The sequence below is a fragment of the Dama dama genome, chromosome 7 (genome assembly GCF_033118175.1).
Source record: "Dama dama isolate Ldn47 chromosome 7, ASM3311817v1, whole genome shotgun sequence".
Lineage (NCBI taxonomy): Eukaryota > Metazoa > Chordata > Mammalia > Artiodactyla > Cervidae > Dama > Dama dama.
The window spans coordinates 2,292,092-2,317,564 of record NC_083687.1 but is presented as its reverse complement, the minus strand read 5'-3'; the positions used below and the strand labels follow the sequence as shown (position 1 = coordinate 2,317,564).

At 39.7% G+C, this 25,473-nt stretch overlaps 1 protein-coding gene across 1 annotated transcript in view; it reads left to right on the top strand.

The window, feature by feature from the left end:
* LOC133058998 (contactin-associated protein-like 3) overlaps positions 1–25,473 on the top strand; it is a 191,032-nt gene that overhangs the window by 111,350 nt on the left and 54,209 nt on the right. The window contains exons 10-11 of the mRNA XM_061146042.1: positions 9,228–9,334; positions 12,497–12,616. Coding sequence (XP_061002025.1) covers positions 9,228–9,334; positions 12,497–12,616 — 227 coding nt within the window. The remainder of the gene's footprint in view (positions 1–9,227; positions 9,335–12,496; positions 12,617–25,473) is intronic.

Here is a 25,473-nt window from a genome sequence, read left to right as displayed (position 1 = left end):
TTTAGCAATGTATAAGAAGATCACAAATTCCCAGTATGTAAAACACTGACTTCCCAAGAACTTGATACTTTAATGCAAACGCCCATGGCCAGATATTTGCATTCTATCCATTTGTAGTGGAAAAAATTATTTAAATAATTTAGACAAAACTCTCAATACTAATTTTCAGATTATAAAAAACAATTGGTAGATTGAAACTATAGCAACATCTGTTAAGTTTTAATTGCAGTCATCTCTGGAATCTTGAGTCTTAGAAGAGGGTTAGAAATGTTCTTTTGGACATAGAGTGCTGCCCTCACCCATGGGAATGAGTTAGTAGGGCAAGAGGGTGAGAGGTCAAGTTCACAGGCAGCAGCAGGGTTGTCACTTCAGTCTGGAAACTCAAAGAAAGTTATTTTAGGGCCTGGAAAATTCCATCCCAGCATATGTTGCAATCACAATATTTTTCTCACATAATGGTGGTCCCTTTGTGCATAAAAATTTCTTGTCCAAAAATAAAAAAGCAAACAAACAAATATATCTATGTTGTGTGTGACCAAAATAGAAAATAGAAACATTTTCCACATCACATTTTAAGAAGATTTTCAGATATATGTACTAATCTATGGAGACTTCTGTACTGTTAAGCTATCTTCTATACAAATCAGGTTCATGGCAACTCTGTAAGTGGGTATAAAAATAGCTGTTGGCACTTTGGATGGCCTATATAGTCACTAATTGTAATTTTTTATGGCTTAACATCTAAAGACATGTCCTTATTCTCCATTCTTCTTATTACTAAAAATGTTCATTTTCCTCAGCCCTTTAGTCCATACCTACTAACTGCATGTCCAATGTACCATGAAATAGATTCCCTTAAAAGCGCAGCGAAGCAGACACCCCTGCCCGGGCTGTCTTTGGGCGCTGCGCACTGTGCCCGGCCGTCCGCCTCGCCCACCGCTCTGCCTGCCCCGAGCAAGTCCTAATGTGCTCAAGTGAAGCTGAGCTTTATTATTAAAATGCAGCTAGCTTTATGACTTCTATCCATCACGCACAGGAATTAATAATTCACAGTGGCATTCCTCCGCACACTGCAAATGCTGCAAAGATGTTTGAAATCCAAGGGGTGCTTAGAAAACCTTCCCGAGCCACACAAGGACCTGTGCTTATGACACTCTGCCTTCCTGTGGCTCTGATGTCACTTTACAGAGGCTGTGGGGTAAGGATAGCAGTGAGGAGAGATCGCGCCTTACACTCTTTGGGTTTTGGACATTAGGATTTCATGTTGTGTAACTCAGGCTGCATAACCCTTTTCAGGTTCCTTTTAGGCTCAAGTATTTGCCATCCCCAGCTATGGACTGTGTTGATGGGGTCACTTTTTCCAGTTCCACTGCTTTTGATCTAACATTAATCTTCCAGATGCTAAATGCAAAATTGTGAAACAAACATCTTGTTTTTTTTTTTAAATAAATAATACATTTAAAAGAAAATTAATTACCACAAACTCAAACATTTTGTTTTTGAAAAAATCTTATACCCAAACAATTTTAGGTAACCCTATAATATACTTTATCATAGAAGAGTCATCTTCATCCTATTAAAAAGTATGGAATCTATTTAAGCAAGATTTTAGAGAGTTTCAACTTGTCAAAAAAAAAAAAAAAAAGGCAAGAAGCTGCTTTGTTCAAATGAGGGGCAAAGGGGATGGGCCGAGCTTGGGTCAGGCCACCTCTTCAGCCCCAGAGGATCTGCAGAACACCATCTGAAATTCCTCCCCTCCAGACACTTGGTGACTTTGCTCTTGACTGTCCATTTCTTTAACTATTACTGTAATTTGCTGACTGTCAAGCTATGGATAAGGGCTTCCCTGGTGGCTAGGTGGTAAAGAATCCACCTGCAATGCAGGAGACACAGATTGGATCCCAGGGTTTGGGAAGATCCCCTGGAGAAGGAAATGGCAACCCATTTCCAGTATTCTTGCCTGAAAAATTCCATGGACAGAGGAGCCTGGTGGGCTACAGTCCATGGGATTTCAGAAGAGTTGGACATGACTGAGCGACTAAGCATACAGACACATTTTTTTTTGAGTAAATTTCATATACTTGCCTGTATTGATTGAGTCCCTTACAATGAACATTTTTAATTAATACACAAAATTTTTTAGAGCAGTTTTAGGCTTGCAGAAAGTATAGAGAGTTCTCCTCTATCTCTTTTTTCCAGTCTCCCTAGACACAGTTTCTATATTTTTAACATCTTGCATCAGTGTTGTACACTTATTAGAATTGATGAACTGATACTGATACATTCTTGTTAACCAAAGTCCCTGCTTTACATGGGCTTCCCAGCTGGTAAAGAATCCACCTGCAATGCGGGAGACCTGGGTTCGATTCCTGGGTTTGGAAGATCCCCTGGAGAAGGGAAAGACTACCTCTCCAGTATTCTGGCCTGGAGAATTCCATGGCCTGTAGTCCATGGAGTCGCAAAGAGTCGGACATGACTGAGTGACTTTCACATACACACTGATTTACATTATAGTTCATTCTTTGTGTTAGACAGTTCTATGAGGTTTTACAAATGCATACTGTTTTGTCTTCACCGTTATGGTATCATGTATAGTAGTTTCACTGCCATAAAAATCTTACATGCATCACCTATTCAATCATCCCTCCCTTTTCCCAACCTCTGGCCTGGAAATCACTAATCATTTTACTCTCTTCATAGATGTACCAATTCCAGGATGTCATGTATAGGAATCATGTGCTACATACAGAGCCTTTCATTTAATAACATTAATTTAAGGTTCTTCCAGGTGTTTTGTGACTGGACAGCTCATTTGTTTTTAGTGCTAAGCAATATTATATACCACAAGTTTATCCATTCACCACAAGCTGGAATCAAGTTTGTCGGGAGAAATATCAATAACTTCAGATATGCAGATGACACCACCCTTATGGCAGAAAGTGAAGAGGAACTAAAGAGCCTCTTGATGAAAGTGAGAGAGGAGAGTGAAAAAGTTGGCTTAAAGCTCAACATTCAGAAAACTAAGATCGTGGCATCTGGTCCCATCACTTCATGGGAAATAGATGGGGATACAGTGGAAACAGTGTCAGACTTTATTTTTGGGGGGGCTCCAAAATCGCTGCAGATGGTGACTGCAGCCATGAAATTAAAAGACGCTTACTCCTTGGAAGGAAAGTTATGACCAACCTAGACAGCATATTAAAAAGCAGAGACATTACTTTACCAACAAAGGTCCATCTAGTCAAGGCTATGGTTTTTCCAGTGGTCGTGTTTGGATGTGAGAGTTGAACTGTGAAGAAAGCCAAGGGCAGAAGAATTGATGCTTTTGAACTGTGGTGTTGGAGAAGACTCTTGAGAGTCCCTTGGACTGCAAGGAGATCCAACCAGTCCATCCTAAAGGAGATCAGTCCTGGGTGTTCATGGGCAGGACTGATGTTGAAGCTGAAACTTCAATACTTTGGCCACCTCATGCGAAGAGTTGACTCATTGGAAAAGACCCTGATGCTGGGAGGGATTGTGGGCAGGAGAAGAAGGGGATGACAGGGGATGAGATGGCTGGATGGCATCACCGACTCGATGGGCATGAGTTTGAGTAAACTCCGGGAGTTGGTGATGGACAAGGAGGCCTGGCATGCTGCGATTCATGGGGTCGCAAAGAGTCATACACGACTGAGCGACTGAACTGAACTGAAATGAAGGACATCTTGGTTCCTTCCGGGTTTTCCCAGTTAGCAAAGCTACTATAAAAATTTACGTGCAGGTTTCTGTATGGAAGTAAGTTTTCAGCTCATGTGAGTAAATACGAGGGAGCTCAATTACTGGATCATGTAGTAAGAAGATGCTGAGTTTTGTGAAATATTGCCAAACTGCCTTACAGAGTGTCTGTGTCATTTTGCACTCCCACCAGCAGTGAATGAGAGCTCCTGCTGTCCTCATCCCTGCTGGTATTTGGCGTTGTCAGTGTTTTGGACTTTTGCTTTCCTAACAAGTCTGTAGTGTTATCTCATTGCTTTAATTTGCATTTCTCTACTGACATATGATGCTGGAGATCTTTCTGCATTTTTATTTGCAGTCTTGGTACCTTCTTTAGTCAGGTGTCTATTCAGATCTTTTGCCCGAGTTTTTAACTGGTTGTGTTCTTATTGTTTAAGTGTGTGCATGCATGCTCAGTTGCTGTCGTGTCAGATTCTTGCAAACCCATGGACTGTATAGCCTGCCAGACTCCTCTGTCCATGGGATTTTCAAGACAAGAATATTGTAGTGGGTTGACGTTTCTTTCTCCAGTTCCTCCTATATTTTATACCCCAATCTTTGTTAGACACATGTTTTACAGGAGTTATCTATTAGTTTATAGCTAATCTTTTCATTCTCTTAGTGTAATTCATAGAAAAGATTTTTTAAATTTTACTGAAGTGCAAATTACCATTTTTTTCTTTTTTTTTTTCTTTTTATTATTATTATTTTTTTTTCCAGTGGGTTTTGTCATACATTGATATGAATCAGCCATAGATTTACACGTATTCCCAATCCCGATCCCCCCTCCCACCTCCCTCTCCACCCGATTCCTCTGGGTCTTCCCAGTGCACCAGGCCGGAGCACTTGTCTCGTGCATCCCACCTGGGCTGGTGATCTGTTTCACCATAGATAGTATACATGCTGTTCTTTTGAAATATCCCACCCTCACATTCTCCCACAAAGTTCAAAAGTCTGTTCTGTATTTCTGTGTCTCTTTTTCTGTTCTGCATATAGGGTTATCGTTACCATCTTTCTAAATTCCATATACATGTGTCAGTATGCTGTAATGTTCTTTATCTTTCTGGCTTACTTCACTCTGTATAATGGGCTCCAGCTTCATCCATCTCATTAGGACTGGTTCAAATGAATTCTTTTTAACGGCTGAGTAATATTCCATGGTGTATATGTACCACAGCTTCCTTATCCATTCATCTGCTGATGGGCATCTAGGTTGCTTCCATGTCCTGGCTATTATAAACAGTGCTGCGATGAACATTGGGGTGCACGTGTCTCTTTCAGATCTGGTTTCCTCAGTGTGTATGCCCAGAAGTGGGATTGCTGGGTCATATGGCAGTTCTATTTCCAGTTTTTTAAGAAATCTCCACACTGTTTTCCATAGCGGCTGTACTAGTTTGCATTCCCACCAACAGTGTAAGAGGGTTCCCTTTTCTCCACACCCTCTCCAGCATTTATTGCTTGTAGACTTTTGGATAGCAGCCATCCTGACTGGCGTGTAATGGTACCTCATTGTGGTTTTGATTTGCATTTCTCTAATAATGAGTGATGTTGAGCATCTTTTCATGTGTTTGTTAGCCATCTGTATGTCTTCTTTGGAGAAATGTCTGTTTAGTTCTTTGCCCCATTTTTTGATTGGGTCATTTATTTTTCTGGAATTGAGCTGCAGGAGTTGCTTGTATATTTTTGAGATTAATCCTTTGTCTGTTTCTTCATTTGCTATTATTTTCTCCCAATCTGAGGGCTGTCTTTTCACCTTACTTACAGTTTCCTTTGTAGTGCAAAAGCTTTTAAGTTTCATTAGGTCCCATTTGTTTAGTTTTGCTTTTATTTCCAATATTCTGGGAGGTGGGTCATAGAGGATCTTGCTTTGATTTATGTCGGAGAGTGTTTTGCCTATGTTCTCCTCTAGGAGTTTTATAGTTTCTGGTCTTACATTTAGATCTTTAATCCATTTTGAGTTTATTTTTGTGTATGGTGTTAGAAAGTGTTCTAGTTTCATTCTTTTACAAGTGGTTGACCAGTTTTCCCAGCACCACTTGTTAAAGAGGTTGTCTTTTTTCCATTGTATATCCTTGCCTTCTTTGTCAAAGATAAGGTGTCCATGGGTTCGTGGATTTATCTCTGGGCTTTCTATTCTGTTCCATTGATCTATATTTCTGTCTTTGTGCCAGTACCATACTGTCTTGATGACTGTGGCTTTGTAGTAGAGTCTGAAGTCAGGCAGGTTGATTCCTCCAGTTCCATTCTTCTTTCTCAAGATTACTTTGGCTATTCGAGGTTTTTTGTATTTCCATACAAATTGTGAAATTCTTTGGTCTAGTTCTGTGAAAAATACCGTTGGTAGCTTGATAGGGATTGCATTGAATCTATAGACTGCTTTGGGTAGAATAGCCATTTTGACAATATTAATTCTTCCAATCCATGAACACGGTATGTTTCTCCATCTGTTTGTGTCCTCTTTGATTTCTTTCATCAGTGTTTCATAGTTTTCTATGTATAGGTCCTTTGTTTCTTTAGGTAGATATACTCCTAAGTATTTTATTCTTTTTGTTGCAATGGTGAATGGTATTGTTTCCTTAATTTCTCTGTCTGTTTTTTCATTGTTAGTATATAGGAATGCAAGGGATTTCTGTGTGTTAATTTTATATCCTGCAACTTTACTATATTCATTGATTAGCTCTAGTAATTTTCTGGTAGAATCTTTAGGGTTTTCTATGTAGAGGATCATGTCATCTGCAAACAGTGAGAGTTTTACTTCTTCTTTTCCTATCTGGATTCCTTTTACTTCTTTTTCTGCTCTGATTGCTCCATTTTTTTCTTTTGTGGACTGTTTCTGAAAAGTCATTGCCAAACCAAGGTCACCTAGATTTTCTATGTTATATTCTGAGAACTTAACTGTTTTACATTTTGCATTTAAAAATTCTGAGATCTAGTCTGAGTTCATTGTTGTGAAGGATGTAAAACCTGTGTTTATAATATTATTTTTTTGCATGTGGATGCCCAGTTGTTTCAGCAGTATTTGTTGGAAAAATTGTCCTTTCTTCAGTGAATTGCTTTTGCATCTTTGTTAAAGATGAGTGGATTGTATTTGTATAAACCTGTTTCTGGACCTTCTCTGCTGAGCCATTAGTCTGTTTGCTCTTTGCCAGTGCCACATGGCCTTGATTTCTGTAGCTTTATAGCAAGTCTTGAAGTTGGGTAATGTTAGTTCTTTGATCTTTTTCATTTTTAGTATTCTCTTGGATCTTTTACTTTTATATGTAAACTTTAGAATCAGTTTGTTGACATCCACAAAATTACATGCAGTGATTTTGATTGATTCTTTTCCTCTATAGATCAAATTGGGAATAACTGAAATCTTGACAATTTTGAACCTTACTCTCCATGAGCATGGAATATCCCCACTTACTTAGATTATTTTTGTTCATCAGAATCTTATAGTTTTTCTTGTATAGATCTTGCATATGTCTTATTATTTTTGTGTCTAAGTATTCTGTTTTTGATAGTGCTAATGTAAGTGCTGTGTTTTTTATTCTAGATTTCAGTTCATTGTTCCTTTATAAGAAATAATCCTGCAGCTTTGCTCTCATCACTTATTAGTTTCAGAAGTTTTTTTATTATTTCAGAATTTCTACATAGAGAATCATATCATCTGTGAACAAAGATAGTTTTATTTCTTCCTTCCCAGTCTACATATCTTTTATTCCTTTTTTTTTGTCTGATTGCATTAGCTAGGACTTCCAGTATGATATTTGAATAAGAGTGGTGAGAGCAAATCTTTGCTTTGCTCCTACACTTAGAAGAAAGCATCTTGTTTCTCTCCAATAATATGATGTTGCTCTAGGGTTTTGAAAGGTTTTTTTTAATCAAGTTGATGAAATTGCTCTCCATTGCTAGTTTCCTTAGGTGTTTTGTTGTTACTGTTTTTGTTTTGCTTTTTATCATGAATTGGTGTTAGAGTTTCTCAAAGACTTTTTCTGCATCTATTGATGTGAACTTATAGTTTTTCTTCTTTAGCTTATTTGTGTAATAGATTGCCTTAATTTTCAAATTATTTTTTCAGATTTTGGAGCAGCCTTTATACTTGCAATATATTCCGCTTGATTATGTTGTATATATTTTTATATATTTTTGAATTCAGTTTATGATTGCTTTGAGGATAGCATTTATTTTTGATAATGAAAAATTAAATAACCTTCTTACAATTAAAATTTTAATCTTATAAACAAACATTAAAATCTCACCTTTGATTTTGATAAGTGAGATGTAGTAGTGTCCATGAGACATAAGCGGTTATTTGGTTTACCTGAGTGATTTTGTGGTTTGTTCAATTATGAGGGGAAAAATAAAAATAAAGCCCTCAGTTATAAGTGCTCTCTCTAATTCCTGAGGGCATCCTCAGTCTGACTAAAGTAGATGACATTCAGAACCCCTGGCACTGTGATACTACATGGATAAAAAAAGTGTCTCCATTTTCCTGCCTTCTTTCCTTCTCTTTAAAATGGTAGAAGGTGGGAGGGGGCATCGGGATGGGGAACACGTCTAAATCCATGACTGATTCATGTCAATGTATGGCAAAAACCACTACAATATTGTAAAGTAATTAGCCTCCAACTAATAAAAATAAATGAAGAAAAAAATGTTTTCTTATGTACTAAGTCAACATGGCAATATGTTACAGTGTGGTGTACATAATATATCAGCTAGCTTTGGCTGCACAATAGATTAGCTTTAAAACTGACTAGCCCAAAACATCAGCTATTTGTTTATCTCACAGTTCTGTATTTGCTGCTGAGCTCTCTCGTGCATCTGTGGTTGCCTGAGGGTTCAGCTGACAGCTGCAAGACTTATAATCCTCCCATTCACTTGTCCTATGGTTTTGAACCCACCAGAGTGACTGGACCACGTGAACCAGCCCAGGTTCCTTCATGTGGCTGTGCTTTCAGGGTTCAAAACTCAGTGAGAGAGAAGGCCCATTGCCCAAGCCCTTTTCTAGCCTCTGCTGGGTCAGTTTGCTAATGCCTCATTGGTCCAAGCAGGTCACATGCCCAACCCTGACTCAAGATGGAGAAGTAAGCTATACCTTTTGATGGAAGTATCCATAGTTCACACTGCAAGGGCATGGAATCAAGGACAGAAAATGTGCTATTTGTGGCCACTACAGGCAATTATATCCTTAGTCATGTATGAAATTAATCTTGCCTTATTTGTGAAAAAGCAAACATGTTTTCTGATGTAATGAGATGTGTAGAAAATTTGCCTGTCACGAATGCATGACAGTTGGTAGCATCTAATTAACTTTTTAGTCTGTAATTGATATCACATTTGAAAATTTCGATGATAGACCCAGCAAGTGTTGTCCATGTTAAGTTTTTCTGGTCAATTCACTGTTGCTATCAATCTTTGATTACATTTTAAGATACAATTTATCATGACCAAATGTGAGAGATTGTGCTGTGTCTGCTTTCCCCTAGGTGTTTGCCCAGCTATTGTGAACATGGGGGTGAATGTTCCCAGTCCTGGAACACCTTCTCCTGCGACTGTGCACACACGGGTTACACGGGCGCAACTTGCCACTCCTGTAAGCCTCGCACTCCTTTGTCCAGATTTCCATGTGGCTCTGTTTTTCTGTCCATTATTTTGTGTATATGTGCATGTCTGTGCAACTCTGTGCTAGAAAGTAACAACAAAAATAATTACTTCAGACATCAATTTTTGTCTGATTAATTTACTTTTTACCTCTTATACTTTTTATTTTGCATTATTTCATATGAGTGGTAAGGCAGCTTACAGAAATACGTGTATCCTAGGACAGAAAATAAAGTAGGTGAAAGAACAGAAGGATAAGAAAATAAAATATAGTCAAAGGTAAAAATAAAATCTAGAGTTCATGTTTTGTAAACAATGTTTATAAAATTAAGCAGGAAGAATCTCAGAAGTGCAGGGTGGAAGCTAACCTGGTTGGGTTTCTCAATATCAGTAAGAAGCCAGGTGAATACTCAGGTCCCTTTGCAATCTTGATGCTCTTTGGTGATGATGGTGTTGGTGTTGGTGTTGGTGATGATGATGATTAATATACTGGAACTTACCACGTACTTGCATAATTCTAGGTCTCTGCTTATTTCAACTCCTTTAATCCTTGAAACAACTCTAGGAGATAAATGTCCAATTATCTGTGTTTTGCACTTGAGAAGCTAAGTTTTTTTACCCAGTGTCACATTCTCGATCACCTCTCGGTGTTTCTTTTGTTTAGAACATCAGTCTCTTTTCTGAAGAATCATTCTTTCATCTTTAAAGCTAACAAATCTTTATGATTGACCAATCCATTATCTACAAGCAACTTATGACAGAAAGCCCTGAAATGTCCTTGGTTTTCTAATTATTGGCTGTTGTTTAAGCTCTTGTTTTATTGTTTTCCTTATTTCCTTTTCATTACTGACACTTCTGAAACTCTTCTCTCATAGCACCCCTCCCTCTTGGTCTTCAGAGAGAGACAGCATGATAAGAAAATTCACTCATCTCACCACATTCAGTCCCTCCTACTGGGGGAATACATTGCACTGTTAAGAACTCTTCCCTGTGAATTATTTAATTTTATTTCCACATATGGGAGAAAGGCAGAAATTGGATTGACATAAATTTGTCCTTTTGGGAAGTGAATCCCAGGGAGGCAGGCATTGGGGTGAGAACCCTGAGTCCCTACCGCTGAGGGTTCTGCAGAGAAACTCATAGTCTCTTGGAAGACAAAGGGAGATGATTCATGCCCTAAATATCCCCTAAACAAGTTCAGCCAGAGCAATCCTACCTGCAACTCAATTTGCTATACTAGTGCCACGTAAGAATTTGCCAGGGTAACTCTTTATTTGAAAGGACCTAGACATCTGGGAAACCTGAAACTAAGTGATTTGGCTGAGTCACAGTTTGGAATAGGGTAATCTCTTTCTTACAGTGTTCTCCATCATACTTATATGAAGCAGATACCAACTGAATATTAATGATTAAGGAGTGATGGCTAAATGGTATCAGTAACTGTAATCTAAACATCATTCCAAACAACTCTATAGCATAAAGATTTGAAACTAACAGATATATATTATGTATTTTATATATATTATACATCCTGTTATACATATGTAAGGTTTTTTGCTTGTGGCCCATGATTTGGTCTAATAATTGAATTGACTTTCTTGGAATTCTGCAATTGATCAGTCACATGAAGATGAGATATTACCAAATCAATGTAAGTGATCACAAGACCATTATTTTGGAGTCTAAGTACACAGTTAGCACATGTGTATGTTATTGTTTAAAGCAAGTTCTCTCCTAAGTCATTCCTCCACTACTCTTGTTTTCCTAGGCAATTCCAGCCCCAACACAACACAGACACTGTTATCAATCTATGTGTATCCCTCTGGACACTTTCCAAGGTGGTTATAACCATGTGTAATGTATCATAGAAATGTCAACGTGAGTGGCCGAAATGCAAGCATGGTGGAAAAGCAGTCCATATTGCTTTTCCATCAGTGTCTCTGTGTCCATCAGTGTAAATGATGGCAACCATGCTGTTGATTTGGGGGCTATCTAACTTGATACATTTGCTACTTGGCCATATTTAAATAACAGGATTTTTTTTCCTTTGTAGAATCTCTGGAAAAAAGCATTCCCTTCATGTTCTTGTTCTTTGAGATGAGACAACAACCCCTAAACTTCTCCCAGGGTTTTTCTTGATTATTTGAAATAGGCAAAGTTAGAAATGTAGATAATCCAGTCATTATAGCATGGCATAAAGCCATATCCTCCTAGGATCACTCTAGTTTGTGGATCTTGTCTAACTACCACCTGAGTTTTTCTGTGTAGATGCCAGATTTGATCCTTAGAGCTGACTTAAAGATCCAGTCCAACTCTGTGCCAGAATTAGTGCCACACTTCCCTCCCAGCAGCCATTAGTAGCTTTTCAGGTTTTCAAAGAGTTTTTCCTGTCAAGGCAAAGGGTGATGAGCAAGAGAGCTGTTACTTGATTGATCATTAATTTAAATGCATGCTAAATATTAATTGAGTTCATCATCTGCAGATGCTAATCACTTGCCTTGTAAAACATTCATTGTATACATAGAAAATTCATTTATGAATTAGGATAAATTGAAACTACAAAGAGACTTTTCATATATATTATATATATTCCTTTGAATTTTGATTTTCTTGAATAATCATTTCCAAAGCATTTTAGGATGCTTCTTTTTAAAACGAACTTTAAAAATGGAGTGAAGTAGAGCTGCTGATTTGTGAAATCCATTTCATTGAAAAAAATGCATTTCATGTGGAAATTGTCTTAAGTAAACAAAGAATATAATTACTAAGTAATTTTTTAAAAATAGCATAATTATTATATAATAACAGGTCATTTAGGGATATTAAGCCAATGCATTTCAAATGCTTAGATATTCTGAAACAGCAAAGAATTAGACTAGAGTCAATCTAGTTACCCTGATTTTGACAGGAATTCTGTGTTTCCAGAGCATAAGGTATTCAGATCCACATGTTGCATTGTGATACTTCCTAAAATCTTTCACTCTGTGCCTGAGAATCTTTGTGCTATCCGAGTGAAACAGGGAAACACTCCTCTAGAGAAAATGTCCCTCAGTGCAAGACAGAGTGAGTGTCACTAGGGAAAGTATCACTTAAGTAGCAGCGTGGAGGGATTCGTCCCATTGTCGCTCATGTCTGAGATCTCTGTCCTCTGCAGCTCTCTACGAGCAGTCATGCGAAGCCTACTGGCACAGAGGCAACTCTTCAGGGCTCTATTATATCGACTCAGATGGAAGTGGCCCTCTGGAACCATCCCTGGTATATTGCAACATGACAGGTATGCTAATAAGCATTTTTAATGACAAACTCATGTAAATGCTTGCTATGTAGGAAAAATCCAGGTGCAGTAAGCAGAGTTTACCTAGTGGCAGCTTTACTTAGACGTGCATTTTGATTGTAATTGTAATAGGATTTCTAAGAAGTATTAAATGTAATGTTCTAAAATAGTTAAGAGGTGGTAATTAAAAGTTATGTCATTATTTTCCTGGAAATGTTCTTTCTTTAAGCAAAAATTAGCAATAAATCGCTGTTTATTAATCTACAACATAAAAGGGTAAACTTTCTTTCTTAGTTCATGTCAGTAAGTGCCAAAGTCTTTGGAGAATGTTCACTTCTTAAATTTATGAGAATATCCATTTATATCCCTTTGAATTTGTAATCAGGTGAGTTTATCTGCGTGCATGCATGCTAAGTCGCTTCAGTCCTGTCTGACATCTTGTGACCCTACGGACTGTAGCCCACTAGGCTCCTCTGTCCATGGGATTCTCTAGGCAAGAATACGGGAATGAGTTGTCATGTCCTCCTCCGGGGGATCTTCTGGACCCAGGGATTGAACCCGCATCTCTTATGTCTCCTGGGTTGGCAGGCAGATTCTTTACCGCTAGCACCATCTGGGAAGCCCTGAGTTTATCTAGGGAATAATAAATGTTTCTAAAGTGTATATGGACTTCCCCGGTGGCACGGTGGTGAAGAATCTGCCTGCCAATGCAGGAGACACAAGAGACCTGAGTTCAGTCCCTGGGTCAGGAAGATCCCCTGGATTAGGAAATGGCAACCTACTTCAGTCTTCTTGCCTGGAAAATTCGCTGGACAGAGGAGCCTGATGGGCTACAAGTCCATGGGGTCACAAAGAGTCAGACGTGACTGAGTGACTAACGCACACAGCAAGTGTATATATGCCATCTAATAATACTATTCACGTGCAACTATATAAATAATATCTCATCTTCCTTAAAAACCTGATTGTTAATATGTGTTAAAGGACTTGTGTATTACATAGTGTTTATGACGCCTTTAATTCTTTAAAACTTTTTAATTTAAGCTCTCTGACAAATGTATAGGAGCACAAAGGACCAAAACTTCCACTGCAATGAGTGACAACTGCCCTGATGGAACTGATACAAATTTTTTATACCTCTTCTCAACCGGTATCTATATGTGTTTGTACCCATAAATTTTTCTCCATGCTCATATAAGGTTTGCCCAATAAAGAGGACAAACCTCCTTTAGAAAACTTTCTGTTACTCTAGCAGTGTAGCCCTAACAGATACTTCAACAACCACAGAATTTGAGTACAAATTCTGAGATAATTATCAGAAAAAAACCAACTATAGATGGTTCTTAGGTAACTATAAATTAGTTATAGTTTGGTTTCTCTGTTGTTATGGCTCCACATCACTCAGGAAGGGTTGCAGATCTCACAAGGAGGAAATTATTTATGGGTAAACTTATAATGATGGTTTGTGAATAGCTTGCAATATTAATGTGGTTTTTATATCATACCTATTGTCATTTCATACATGAAAAAAATCTAAGCATTTTTGGCAGTGGTTAATATGTGATCTGATCTAAATTCAAATATGTATTCTAGTCCCCAAACCACCCCAGAAGTTGTTACAGAAGATGCAGGAACTCCCAGGGCATTGCACTGGTGTGAGTATGGCTGTTTGGGGCTTTGGGGAAAATATTTTATCATAAATACTGACCAGAAGATTGTGGTGTGATGATACAGTTAAATACATCAACTTACTTTTACTGAAAGATATGTGATCAGTGAAATATGTAGGGAAATGGCCCAGGGGATCTTTCTAGATATACTGGACTCTAGTGGTTTATAACCTTCAAGTGATTCAGTTTCTGCTTTGATTTACTTTCATTGCCATGACTCAAGTGAATGCCAAGAACAAAGAAAGCTAAATAAAGAAGCTAGCATCCCAATAATACATTTCCTTTATATCAGTTAGATTCTTAATTATCACAAAAGTCTAGGGCATGTTAAAGATTTTCATATATATTATCTTGGGTTAATCCTATGAGCAGAGTTCCATATACACTGAAAAATTCCAAGAATCATAGAAAGGTAGAAATAGTCCCAAATAGCATGTTCCCAGATGAGTAAAGTTTCAAAGGTATTTGTTGATAATTAACTGTTGGCAGGCTTGGTAAGGCTGAGGTCAAGTTTATAAGTCTGCCAAGAGGAATAACCAAGAGCTGATTGCCTGATCTTCTCCAGTTTATGGTTGTAATAAAAGAAAAAATTAATCATCATAGTGAACACATGATATAAGCTTTGCCATGAAGCTTTAGTTGTGCATATTTCTAAAGCCCATTTGGAATGTGTAACTATCTCAAAGGTGTTCAGTTTTTGATACTGATTGCTGCAATAGCTGATACATTTTGATTCCCTGCAATTGCTATTACCTCTTCAAAGTGAGCCTAGGTCCCTACCACCGTAGACAAGAATAGTTATCAAAATGCAAAGGGACAGTAAAAACAGATGCTCAGCTTTTTTTTTTTTTCATTTATTTTTATTAGTTGGAGGCTAATTACTTTACAATATTGTAGTGGGTTTTGTCATACATTGATATGAATCAGCCATGGTTTTACATGTATTCCCCATCCCTATCCCCCCTCCCACCTCCCTCTCCACCTGCTCCCTCTGGGTCTTCCCAGTGCTTTGATTTCAATTAACTTAGGATAATACTTGATGATATATAAGTGTGTTTTTCTTACCCTAGAGATAAGAAGGAACCTATGAATAAGGGAGGGAAAAGGTAAAATCTGCTGATTACCCATCCTGATTAATTTATATACATGATGGCCTTGAAAACTGTCTTCCAAGGACACGAATCATTCCCTTTCCCAGGGTGACGTGAAGAAATGTCCAAGTTAAGGCACAAAACTGAAGAGTTGCGAGAAAACTTCTGACAACATTGACACGTGTACTCAGCGCCTGCCCTGAGCTGACACAGCTGGGGTCACAACAGACTGTGAATCTGAACACCTCCCTCCCGTGGTCGGGGGTGCTTTTTCGGGTGGGGAACCAAACCCTTGACAGAAGTGAATCAAATACATGGCACGTTATAAGGCAGTGGGTGCTGTGAAGCAGAACAAAGCGGGGAATGGGGCACAGACCGCAGAAGGACGGGTTACAGTTTTAAACAGAGAGATCAGAAAAGGACTCAGTTGGAAAGCTGACATTTGCACTTATCACATCAAAGCAGCAGCACTGAGACAGGAGGTGGAGCCTTCGGGGGACGGGGGAGACGAGGGCAGGAGCCCTCCAGCCACAGGGAGCCTGGCCTGTTGGACCGGCCCAGGCAGAAGGACCAGCATGTGGCCTTTCCTCAAGTCATGTGGCTGGAAAGGGGCTGGTCCAGGTTTCACAGTTAAGACCTTTAACCATCATGGTGCATCAAGGCGGGGCAAGGAGACCAGTTAGAACTTTGCTCTAGTAATTTAGCCAAGATGGTGGTAATGGTGGGGAGCAGGGTAGGAGAGAGGAGGGGGAGAGAAAGATTGCTTTAGAACCACTGGACCGGATATGGACAGAGAGAAAGAGAGGCAACAAGCAGGGCTCCCGTGTTTGGATCTGACTCCTGGAAGGAAGGTGCAGTTATTGTTTATGGAGATGGAGAATTCTTGGGAAGGACCATGTTTTAATGGAAGACCAGGATTCCAGTTGTGAGCATGTGAAGTTTGGTTTGCCTGTTGGTCATTTAATTAGATAGTAGGGATCTCTTGTTTATTAAAACAAGTGTAATATATCTTCTTAAAGGCTACTGGATGGTTATAATATCCTTGGCAGTACAAACTTTTAAAAATATAATTTGGACTCTGACTTCACAAATCAACCTGACCTGCCGGCTGTCATTTGCTCTACTGTCACTAGTGGACACTGTCCAGCAGGCTGAGGCTTTTCCAGGTCCCTACATGTTTGTCCCCCTAGGGGAGCTCTGCGTTCTGCAGAAGGATCCTTTGTCAGCATCCAGGAAAGGCTGTATTATTATTATTAAGCTTCTTTAAGGATGCTTAGGGCTTTCCAGGTGGCACTAGGCTAAAGAACCGGCCTGCCAAAGCAGAGACATAAGAGATGTGGCTTTGATCCCTGGGTCGGGAAGATCCCCTAGAGGAGGGCATGGCAGTTCACTCCAGTATTCTTGGCTGGAGAATCCCATGGACAGAGGAGCCTGGGAGGCTACAGTCCATGGGGTCACAAAGAGTCAGACACAACTGAACACAGCATAGCCCAGAGATGCTTATTTGCACACGGGTTTAGGAACCACTGTCGTGAAGTTGAGGAGTTTTGATTTCAGTGAGCACAGCCTCCTCTATCTTCAAAAAATTAAAATGGAAAGGGAGTAAAGGGCACCTCACAATGGAGAAATAAAACTAATGGAGATGTAAAATTTTGGTGCTGCTATTCATTTCACAGTCCAAGCAATTATTCTGTTGTTCCTATTAATGTAGGTTGCTGTGGGTGAGATTGACTGATCCATCACTGAATCCTTGTAGCTATGATTTGTCCACAATGCAACAAGAATTGTTCACATGTATTAAGATAAAGTCTAAGACATTAATTCTCTAAAGTAAATGTTTTCTAAACCCTTTAACTTAATCTTGGAAAGTTTTAAGAGCTCTAAGGTGTATGTGTATGTGTGTGTGTTCATGAAAATCATTGATAATAATTTAATGATTTACATTGATATGTAAATGTCTATTATTAAAGCACACTTAGTAACTATGCCTTTATATTACATTGCAAATGAACAAACATTAAGTCCAGAAAATTGTTTCACTATGACTTTTGCATAATTAAGTTGTTTAGAGAAGCTTGTGGTTGCCTAACTCTCATTTAAAACTCCTGAAATTAGTATAGTCTTGTTCTATGTGAAAAGATTAATGTTCTAAGAGTTCTATAATTGCAATTAAGGTGGAGCATCAAATGGATCATGGAGATGAAGTGCAGGAGTTAAATAGTTCAGTGAAGATTTCCAAATAATATTAAATGCCAAGGATTTTTATAAAACTCAAAGCCTTAAAGAAATCTGTGTGCTGAAGACATACAGGCCAAATGACCAATGACTACCTCCAACAGCTAGACAACAAAATATTTAACTGAAAAATTTAAAAACACAGATGGTTCCTGGAGAAAACCCAAGGAATGAGCCAGGGTTATAGCTCAGTGGTAAAGAATCTGCCTGCCAATGCAGGAGACTTGGGTTAGATCCCTGGGTCTGGAAAATCCCCTGGACTAGAAAATGGCAACCCACTCCAATATTCTTGCCTGGAGAATCCCTTGGACAGAGGAGCCTGGTGGGCTACAGTCCATGGGGTCACAGAGAGTTGGACACTACTGAGCACACACACACACATAGCTAAATAGTTCTTACTGATCCAAGGGTCACATGAGTTTCCCTCAACGTCTTTGTATTGATAGAGGAACGATCTTAGGGTCCTGATTCTGTTATTCCAACCTGGAAATATTTACACTATAATCATTTCTCCTTCTCCATAAGGCTGCAGTGCCTGTGAACAATTAAACATTCTTTAATTATTCAAAAAAAACAAGTACTAACACTTGGAAAAATATACCCAGAACAAAATTCTAAACCAATGACTCAAATTAAATCCTTGGTAACAGCCTTCAGAAATGTAGTCCTAGGACCTACAAAAAGTCCTACAAAAAGCCACTCTGCAAGTCTTTTTTAGTACCTTTAGTACTGAGACATCCAAAACAAGGCAGAAAATGAAACTGTTTTGAATGGACTGCTTGTGAAATTTGTTGATGGGTCTATTCCCTTTCTAAACAGAAGGAACAGAACATAATTTCTTTGGTGACAAGATGAAGAAGGTCAATATCTCTCCCCACTGAGACGGAGATGTTTGTGTCCATACTGTACCCAGGATGTTAGCAGTCAGTCATTCAGTCTAACTCACTTTGACCTTATGGACTGTAGCCCTCCAGGCTCCTCTGTCCATGGGATTCTCCAGACAAGGACACTGGAGCGGGTAGCCATTCCTTCTGCGGGGGCTCTTCCCAATGCAGGGATCGAACCTGTGTCTCCCACATTGCAGGCAGATTCTTTACAAACTAGGCCACCAGAGAAGCCCCAGGGTAGTTGTTTGCTATTATAACATCATAGTCATGAGGCTCAGAAAATGGGTCTCAGACACTGCACTGTGGGAATGATTGTTGCTGGAAGAAAATGGGTTACAGTCAGAGCAGTGACTCAACTTCCGGTCCATAAGAATCCCTGGAGGCTTAATGAACAAGCTGAAGACTGGGTCCGTTGCCTGCCTGACCATTTCCCCTTCAGATCTTAATTTATTGACTAACCAGTTATAATGCAGCACTTTTTACTCATTAGTATCGCCTTCATGCAAACCAAGCAGTTGCGTTTCTTTTCTTATTGAGACACAGTTGATTACACGTTGTGTTAATTTCAGGTGGACAGCAAAATGATTTAGTAGTACCAACATATATATCTATTTTTTTCAGATTTTTCCCCTTATAGGTTATTACAAAATATTGAGTATAGTTCCCTGTGTTGTATAATAGGTCCTTGTTGATTGTCTACTTTATGTATAGTAGTGTGTATTTTGTTGTTGGTTCAGTTGCTCAGCTGTGTCTGACTCTCTGCAAAACCATGGACTGCATACCAGGCTTTCCTGCCCTTCACTATCTCCCAGAGTTTGCTCAAATTCGTGTCCCTTGAGTTGATGATGCCATCCACCCATCTCATCCTGTGTCACCCCCTTCTCCTCCTGCCCTCAGTCTTTCCCAGCATCAAGGTCTTTTCCAATGAGTCGTTTCTTTGCTTTAGGTGGCCAGAGTATTGGAGCTTCAGCATCAGTCTTCCCAATGAATATTCAGGGTTGATTTCCTTTAGGACTGACTGGTTTGATCTTGCTGTCCAAAGGACTCTCAAGAGTCTTCTCCAGCACCACAGTTCAAAAGCATCACTTCTTCAGTGCTCAGCCTTCTTTATGGTCCAACTCTCACATCCATACATGACCACTGGTAAAACCATAGCTTTGACTGTCCAGACCTTTGTTGGAAAAGTAATGTCTCTGCTTTTTCATACACTGTCTAGGTTTGTCATATGTATATTTTGAATCTAAAAAATGATACAAATGAACTTATGTACAAAATATAAATAGACTCACAGACATGGGAAAGAAAATTGTGGTTACCAAAGGTGAAAGGAGGGTATAAATTAGGAGTTTGAGATTAAAATATCTGCAGTTGTGTTTCTTCAACAGCCATTTTCCTGTGTCAGAAATTGTGTCAGGTCCCCAGCACGGTGGTTTAGCAAAGGGCAGTCAGTCCAGTTGTCTTACACACAACACAAGCTGCTTTTGGGGGGAGAGAAGTAGATTTATTAATATAAGAATGCTTATGAGAGATGTAAGCAGTAAAGAGAGGGGATTCTGCCAAGCTATCTTTTTAAGTCCTCTACAGACTGGGTGTAGCCCCAAACCACTATGTGTTTAACGTTTGTTTGTTAGTATAGATCTTCTTCCTTTCTTCTCTCTTTTTCTAGAATTCCTGTCTTGGCATATCCAAACAGCTCCCTTTTCAGTTATCCATTCAGTTCATGCATTCATTCAATTATACACACTTTACACTATGAACTTGCAGGCACTAAGCTATATGTGAGGAATGAAAGGGAAATTAACTGTTCTCATAGACTTTCAGATGAGTGAGACAGACAGATGTTAACTCAACTCAGTAACAATGTTATGAATATCATAAGTTCTACATTTGCTATTTTAAGTAGATACCAGCGCTTGTTGGAAATTTGTCAAAAAGAAGTGGTAAGTGTAGACCGGAGAGTTCTTTCATGAGTAAATGCACAGGTGCTGCAACATATATTTTCTTTGCTTGTAAAGAGTTGGGATTTCATTGCTCTTGAAAATTGAGATTGGCAGGAATCATAGCATTATTGTGCATTCATTACATGTGGCAAGTTTTGTTTGGAACTAGCGTTTCTTACAAAAATGTATTTAAAGTTGAAATGTTGGAGTTTATAAGGAAAATGAAAGAAGAGCTGCACTTTGATGATTATCATACATAGTGAACCTGCATTTCTTTTATACTGGCCTTTGCCTGGAAAGAACTCTTTTCCACCTCCACTGGAGAGACATTATTCTGACCTGCCTCTTGACACTTCTAAAGGTAGTTCATCAAACATGTGGCATGGTGTGGTTGGTGATGCAGAATTTCTGGGGCAGGTCCAGTCATTGTGCACAAGGGTAAAAAAACAAATGCTTCAGGGAAGCTTATTTTCCTGCTTTTCTGTCAGCCATGCAGTCTGCCCCGACCTCGTGGGTGGACATAGTGAATGGTCTGGATGGACAATAAAAATATAGATGCTCAGAGAGTAGCTAGGCCAGAAACATGCCCGGTTCACGGCCTTAGCATTCAAAGGTGGCTATAACGATAGCATTTGGTCTTCAGCATTTACTAAATACGGAATTGGAGGTGCAGAGATTTCTTTTACTTTTCTAAGACCATTTCTCCCCTATGGCTCAGCAGTAAAGAATCCTCCTGCAATGCAAGAGATACAGCAGGGGCTGCAAGTTCGATCACTGGGTCAAGAAGATTCCCTGGAAAAGAAAATAGCAACCTACTCCAGTTGTTATAGCCATGCTTTCCGGGAAACAAACTCACTCAGAAGGACAATGCAGATAGTGGAGTGCAGTTTATTACACCGGCGGGCCCAAGGCAGAGTCTCTTAGCCAAGGACCCCGACCAGAATTTGTGAAAATCTTTTATACCCCATGTGTACGTGTCCAAACCCACCACCCCAATTCCCTTGAGACTTACATAAACAAAGGAAGGGTAAATACAACTACAATAACCCCATCATTCACGTGTTATGTGTTCAAACAGTCAATAATCAATAAGCCCGCAGTTACATTCCAAACAGTTAATAATCAATAAGCTTGTGGTCACATTCCAACCAGTTAATAATCGATAAGCCTGTGATTACATCCCGATAGATACGGAAAAAATTTATGACTTGTCCGGAGACAGGGGTGATTATGGTATGTTTCCTCTTAGGTGATGAGTAACCTGGATGTGATCTTCAAGATTCCCCTGTCCGGAGGGGGTCTTATCCTTCCATTGTCGTTCCCACAGGCACTAAGCAGAGAGTTCAGAGTCCACTGGAGAGGCAGCCGAGCATGATCAGCACAGATAGGCCTGAGATGGAGTCCTGGCCCTATGAATTCCTTCTTCACAGTATTCTTTCCTGGAAAGTCCCCTGGACAGAGGAGGCTGGTGCTAACAATCCATGGGGTTGCAAAGAGGCAGACATGCCTTAGTGACTAAACAAGACCATAGATTATAACCCACATCTCTTATTGACCATGACCCTGTACTCTGTCTGTATCTAATTTTATGAATGAATTATATAATGTGCTCTCTGAGAAAATTATTTTGCTCTGGAGCTGTATGATGGGCTGACACACAAAGGGAGGCACTAACATCATCCAATAACTGATTTCCTAGGAGGTTCCGGGTACGGGGCCAGGCATGTATATGTATTGCCTGAAGACAAGGTACGTCATGTTGAGTAAACGTCCATTCTTGTTAAATGGCAGATGTCTGCCCTTATGAGTGAGCAGACACACATTCAGCGTGACCTCGTAAGTGAAAGCATCATCCTCTGAAATCCCAAGAAAGAAGGCTGTGAAGTAGCTACATTCCCTTGAAGCTATCGAGCTGTATCCTATAGCATTTTCTTGTGTCCAAAATATTAAAGTAAGTCAGAAAAGCCTCAAGGCCCCAAAATTATGGCAGGAAGGGCAACCCTTATGAGGATGCTCCTGTAAATATTTATCAGGAGGGACCCGAGATGTGGGGCCAGGATGAATGCCATGTCGGGGCCCCCCAGGGCCCGGCAGTGTCTCCTTAGTAGAAATCTAAGGAGCTGTCATCCCTTCCCTTCAGTAAAATGCACACACCAGTTATCCTCAGCTTTGACAAACAGATGACATGGCAGGGACCAGGGCCTCTGCAATCCAGGGCAGGGCCAGGTGAGAGCTGACCATCATCTTCCTCAGGACACCCTCCGAACATCTGGAGCAGTGGACTTGGCCTTTATTGGCCCTATGAGCACATAAATGACCAGGATCCAGTTCTATTTTCATTGCAAATATAGGAGAGGGCTCAGGTGAGTAAGACTGTCTGGGAAAATTACAGACCTTAGCACTCTTTGAGACGTTTACTCAGAAAGCTCAGTGACTTACACTATATTACTTAGAAATATGTGGCTAAATTACCTAGTTTCATGAATTTAGTTTTGCAAGTGAGTTTTTCTAGACTTCCGTTTCCTTATCTGTGTGGCAAGAGGGTTGAGGTGAATAAAAAGTGAAAGCTAGTTGTAATGATATTTCTCTCTGTATAGTAACACAATTTCTAAGAAGGCTGTCTTGGGTCTCTATTGTTGTTTTTGTTCAGTTGCTAAGTTGTGTCTGACTCTTTGCAACCCCATGGAATGCAGCAGGCCAGGTTTCCCTGTGGTTCACAATCTCCCTGAGTTTGCTCAAATTCATGTCTATTGAGTTGGTAATGCCATGCAACCATCTCATCCTCCATCATCCCCTTCTCCCCCTGCCTTCAGTCTTTCCCAGGATCAGGGTCTTTCCCAGTAAGTAGGTTCTTCACATCTGGTGACTAAAGTATTGGAGCTTCAGCTTCAACATCAGTCCTTCTAATAAATATTCATGGTGGATTTCCTTTAGGAGTGATTGGTTTGATCTCCTTGCTGTCCTTGCTGCTCATCAAGAGACTCTAGTTCTTCCTCGCTTTCTGCCATTGGGTGGTATCATCTGCATATCTAAGGTTATTGATATTTCTCTATTGTAATATTCAGATTGTCTTTGTGGGTTCAGGAATGACTGCTAGTGTTTACATCTGTCTATCCTTATTTATCATCCTGATTGCATCTTCTTGACTAGCTGTATCTGGAGATAGATGTGACAAATTAAATCGTCTGGCATTTTGCCTTCTCAGTCTTCTCAAAACATGTAACCTCTTCTCATTAGAAGAAACAAAGGCAGCTGGCTTAATTTCCAAAAATATTCTGTTTGGACACAAATGCGAAATGCTGGACTGGATGAAGCACAAGCTGTAATCAAGATTACTGGGAGAAATACCAATAACCTCAGATATGTAAATGATACCCCCTTTATAGCAGAAAGTGAAGAAGAACTAAAGAGCCTCTTGATGAAAGAGAAAGAGGAGAATGAAGAGGCTGGCTTAAAACTCAACATTCAAAAAACTAAGATCATGGCATCCAGTCCCATCATTTCCTGGCAAATAGATGGGGAAACAATGGAAACGGTGACAGATTATATTTTCTTAGGCTCCAAAATCACTGCAGATGGTGATTGCAGCCATGAAATTAAAAGGAGCTTGCTCATTGGAAGAAAAGCTATGACAAACATAGACAACATATTAAAAAGCAGAGACATTACTTTGCCAACAAAGGTCCATCTAGTTGAAACTATGGTGTTTCCAGTAGTCATGTATGGATGTGAGAGTTGGACTATAAAGAAAGCTGAGCACCAAAGAATTGATGCTTTTGAACTGTGGTGTTGAAGAAGACTCTTCGGAGTCCCTTGGACTGCAAGGAGATCCAACCAGTCCATCCTAAAGGAGATCAGTCCTGAATATTCATTGGGAGGACTGATGCTGAAGCTGAAACCTCAGTACTTTGGCTACCTGATGTGGTGAACTAACTCACTGGAAAAGACCCTAAGGCTGGAAAAGACTGAAGGCAGGAGACGGGAATGAAAGAGGATGAGACGGTTGGATGGCATCACCAACTTGTTGGACTTGAGTTTGAGCAAGCTCAGGGAGTTGGTGATGAACAGGAAAGCCTGGTATGCTGCGGTCCATGGGGTCCCAAAGAGTCACACATGACTGAGCGACTGAACTGAATGGACACAAATTAGACTTCATTTCAGGCATCTGTGGGAGGAGGAATTTTTACCTTCATTTTCTTTGAGGTCAATTTCCAGATCATGAGCAGTGAACCCACTAACTATAAAGGCATCAGATTTTTCATAATGAAGCCTTATTTTCTGTCTACTTCTCAGAGAAATGGAAATGAGTATAGCAGATATGCTTTCAATGTATATTTACCTGAATGTGTAAAATAAAGAGCTGGTTCTTTTTCCATAACTGATTGTTTTGCTATAAAAGATTCCTTGTATAGTTCAGAGGTCTATTATAAAGCATGAGAAGTGTTGCCAAATGCAAAGTGAATATAACTTGGCAAAAAGAAAAAATAAATCAAACTGAAGGATAACGTATGATATGGTAAGTCAGTGTGATTATTATAATATCAAACCAAACCAGCAAATTAACTTGGCTAAGTTAACTTGACTAGGTTCATTGGTCCAGGCAAAATGGTTGACCAAGTGCGTCAATGGTCTCCCTTCTCCTGTGCAGAGGAAGACCCCACTGAGGTCGATTAGCATGTTCTGAAAGGGTCTAGTTTAACGATAGTTCAAAATTCGTGTTTAAATTTGCCCATGATTAAAAAGTAGCTCAGTCGGTAAAGAGTCTGCCTGCAATGCAGGAAACCAGGGTTTGATCCCTGGGTCAGGAAGATCCCCTGGAGAAGGAAATGGCAGCCCACTCCGGTATTCTTGCCTGGGGAATCCCACGGACAGATGAGCCTGGCGGGCTACAGTCCCCGAGGTCGCAAGAGTCGGGCACGACTTAGCAACTAAACCACCACCACTACCAAAATTAATTACTTCAGATCCAAAATTGTGCTTCAGACTACCTTGAATAATGGCTAAGTTGAGCAAACTCTGGGAGATAGTGGTGGA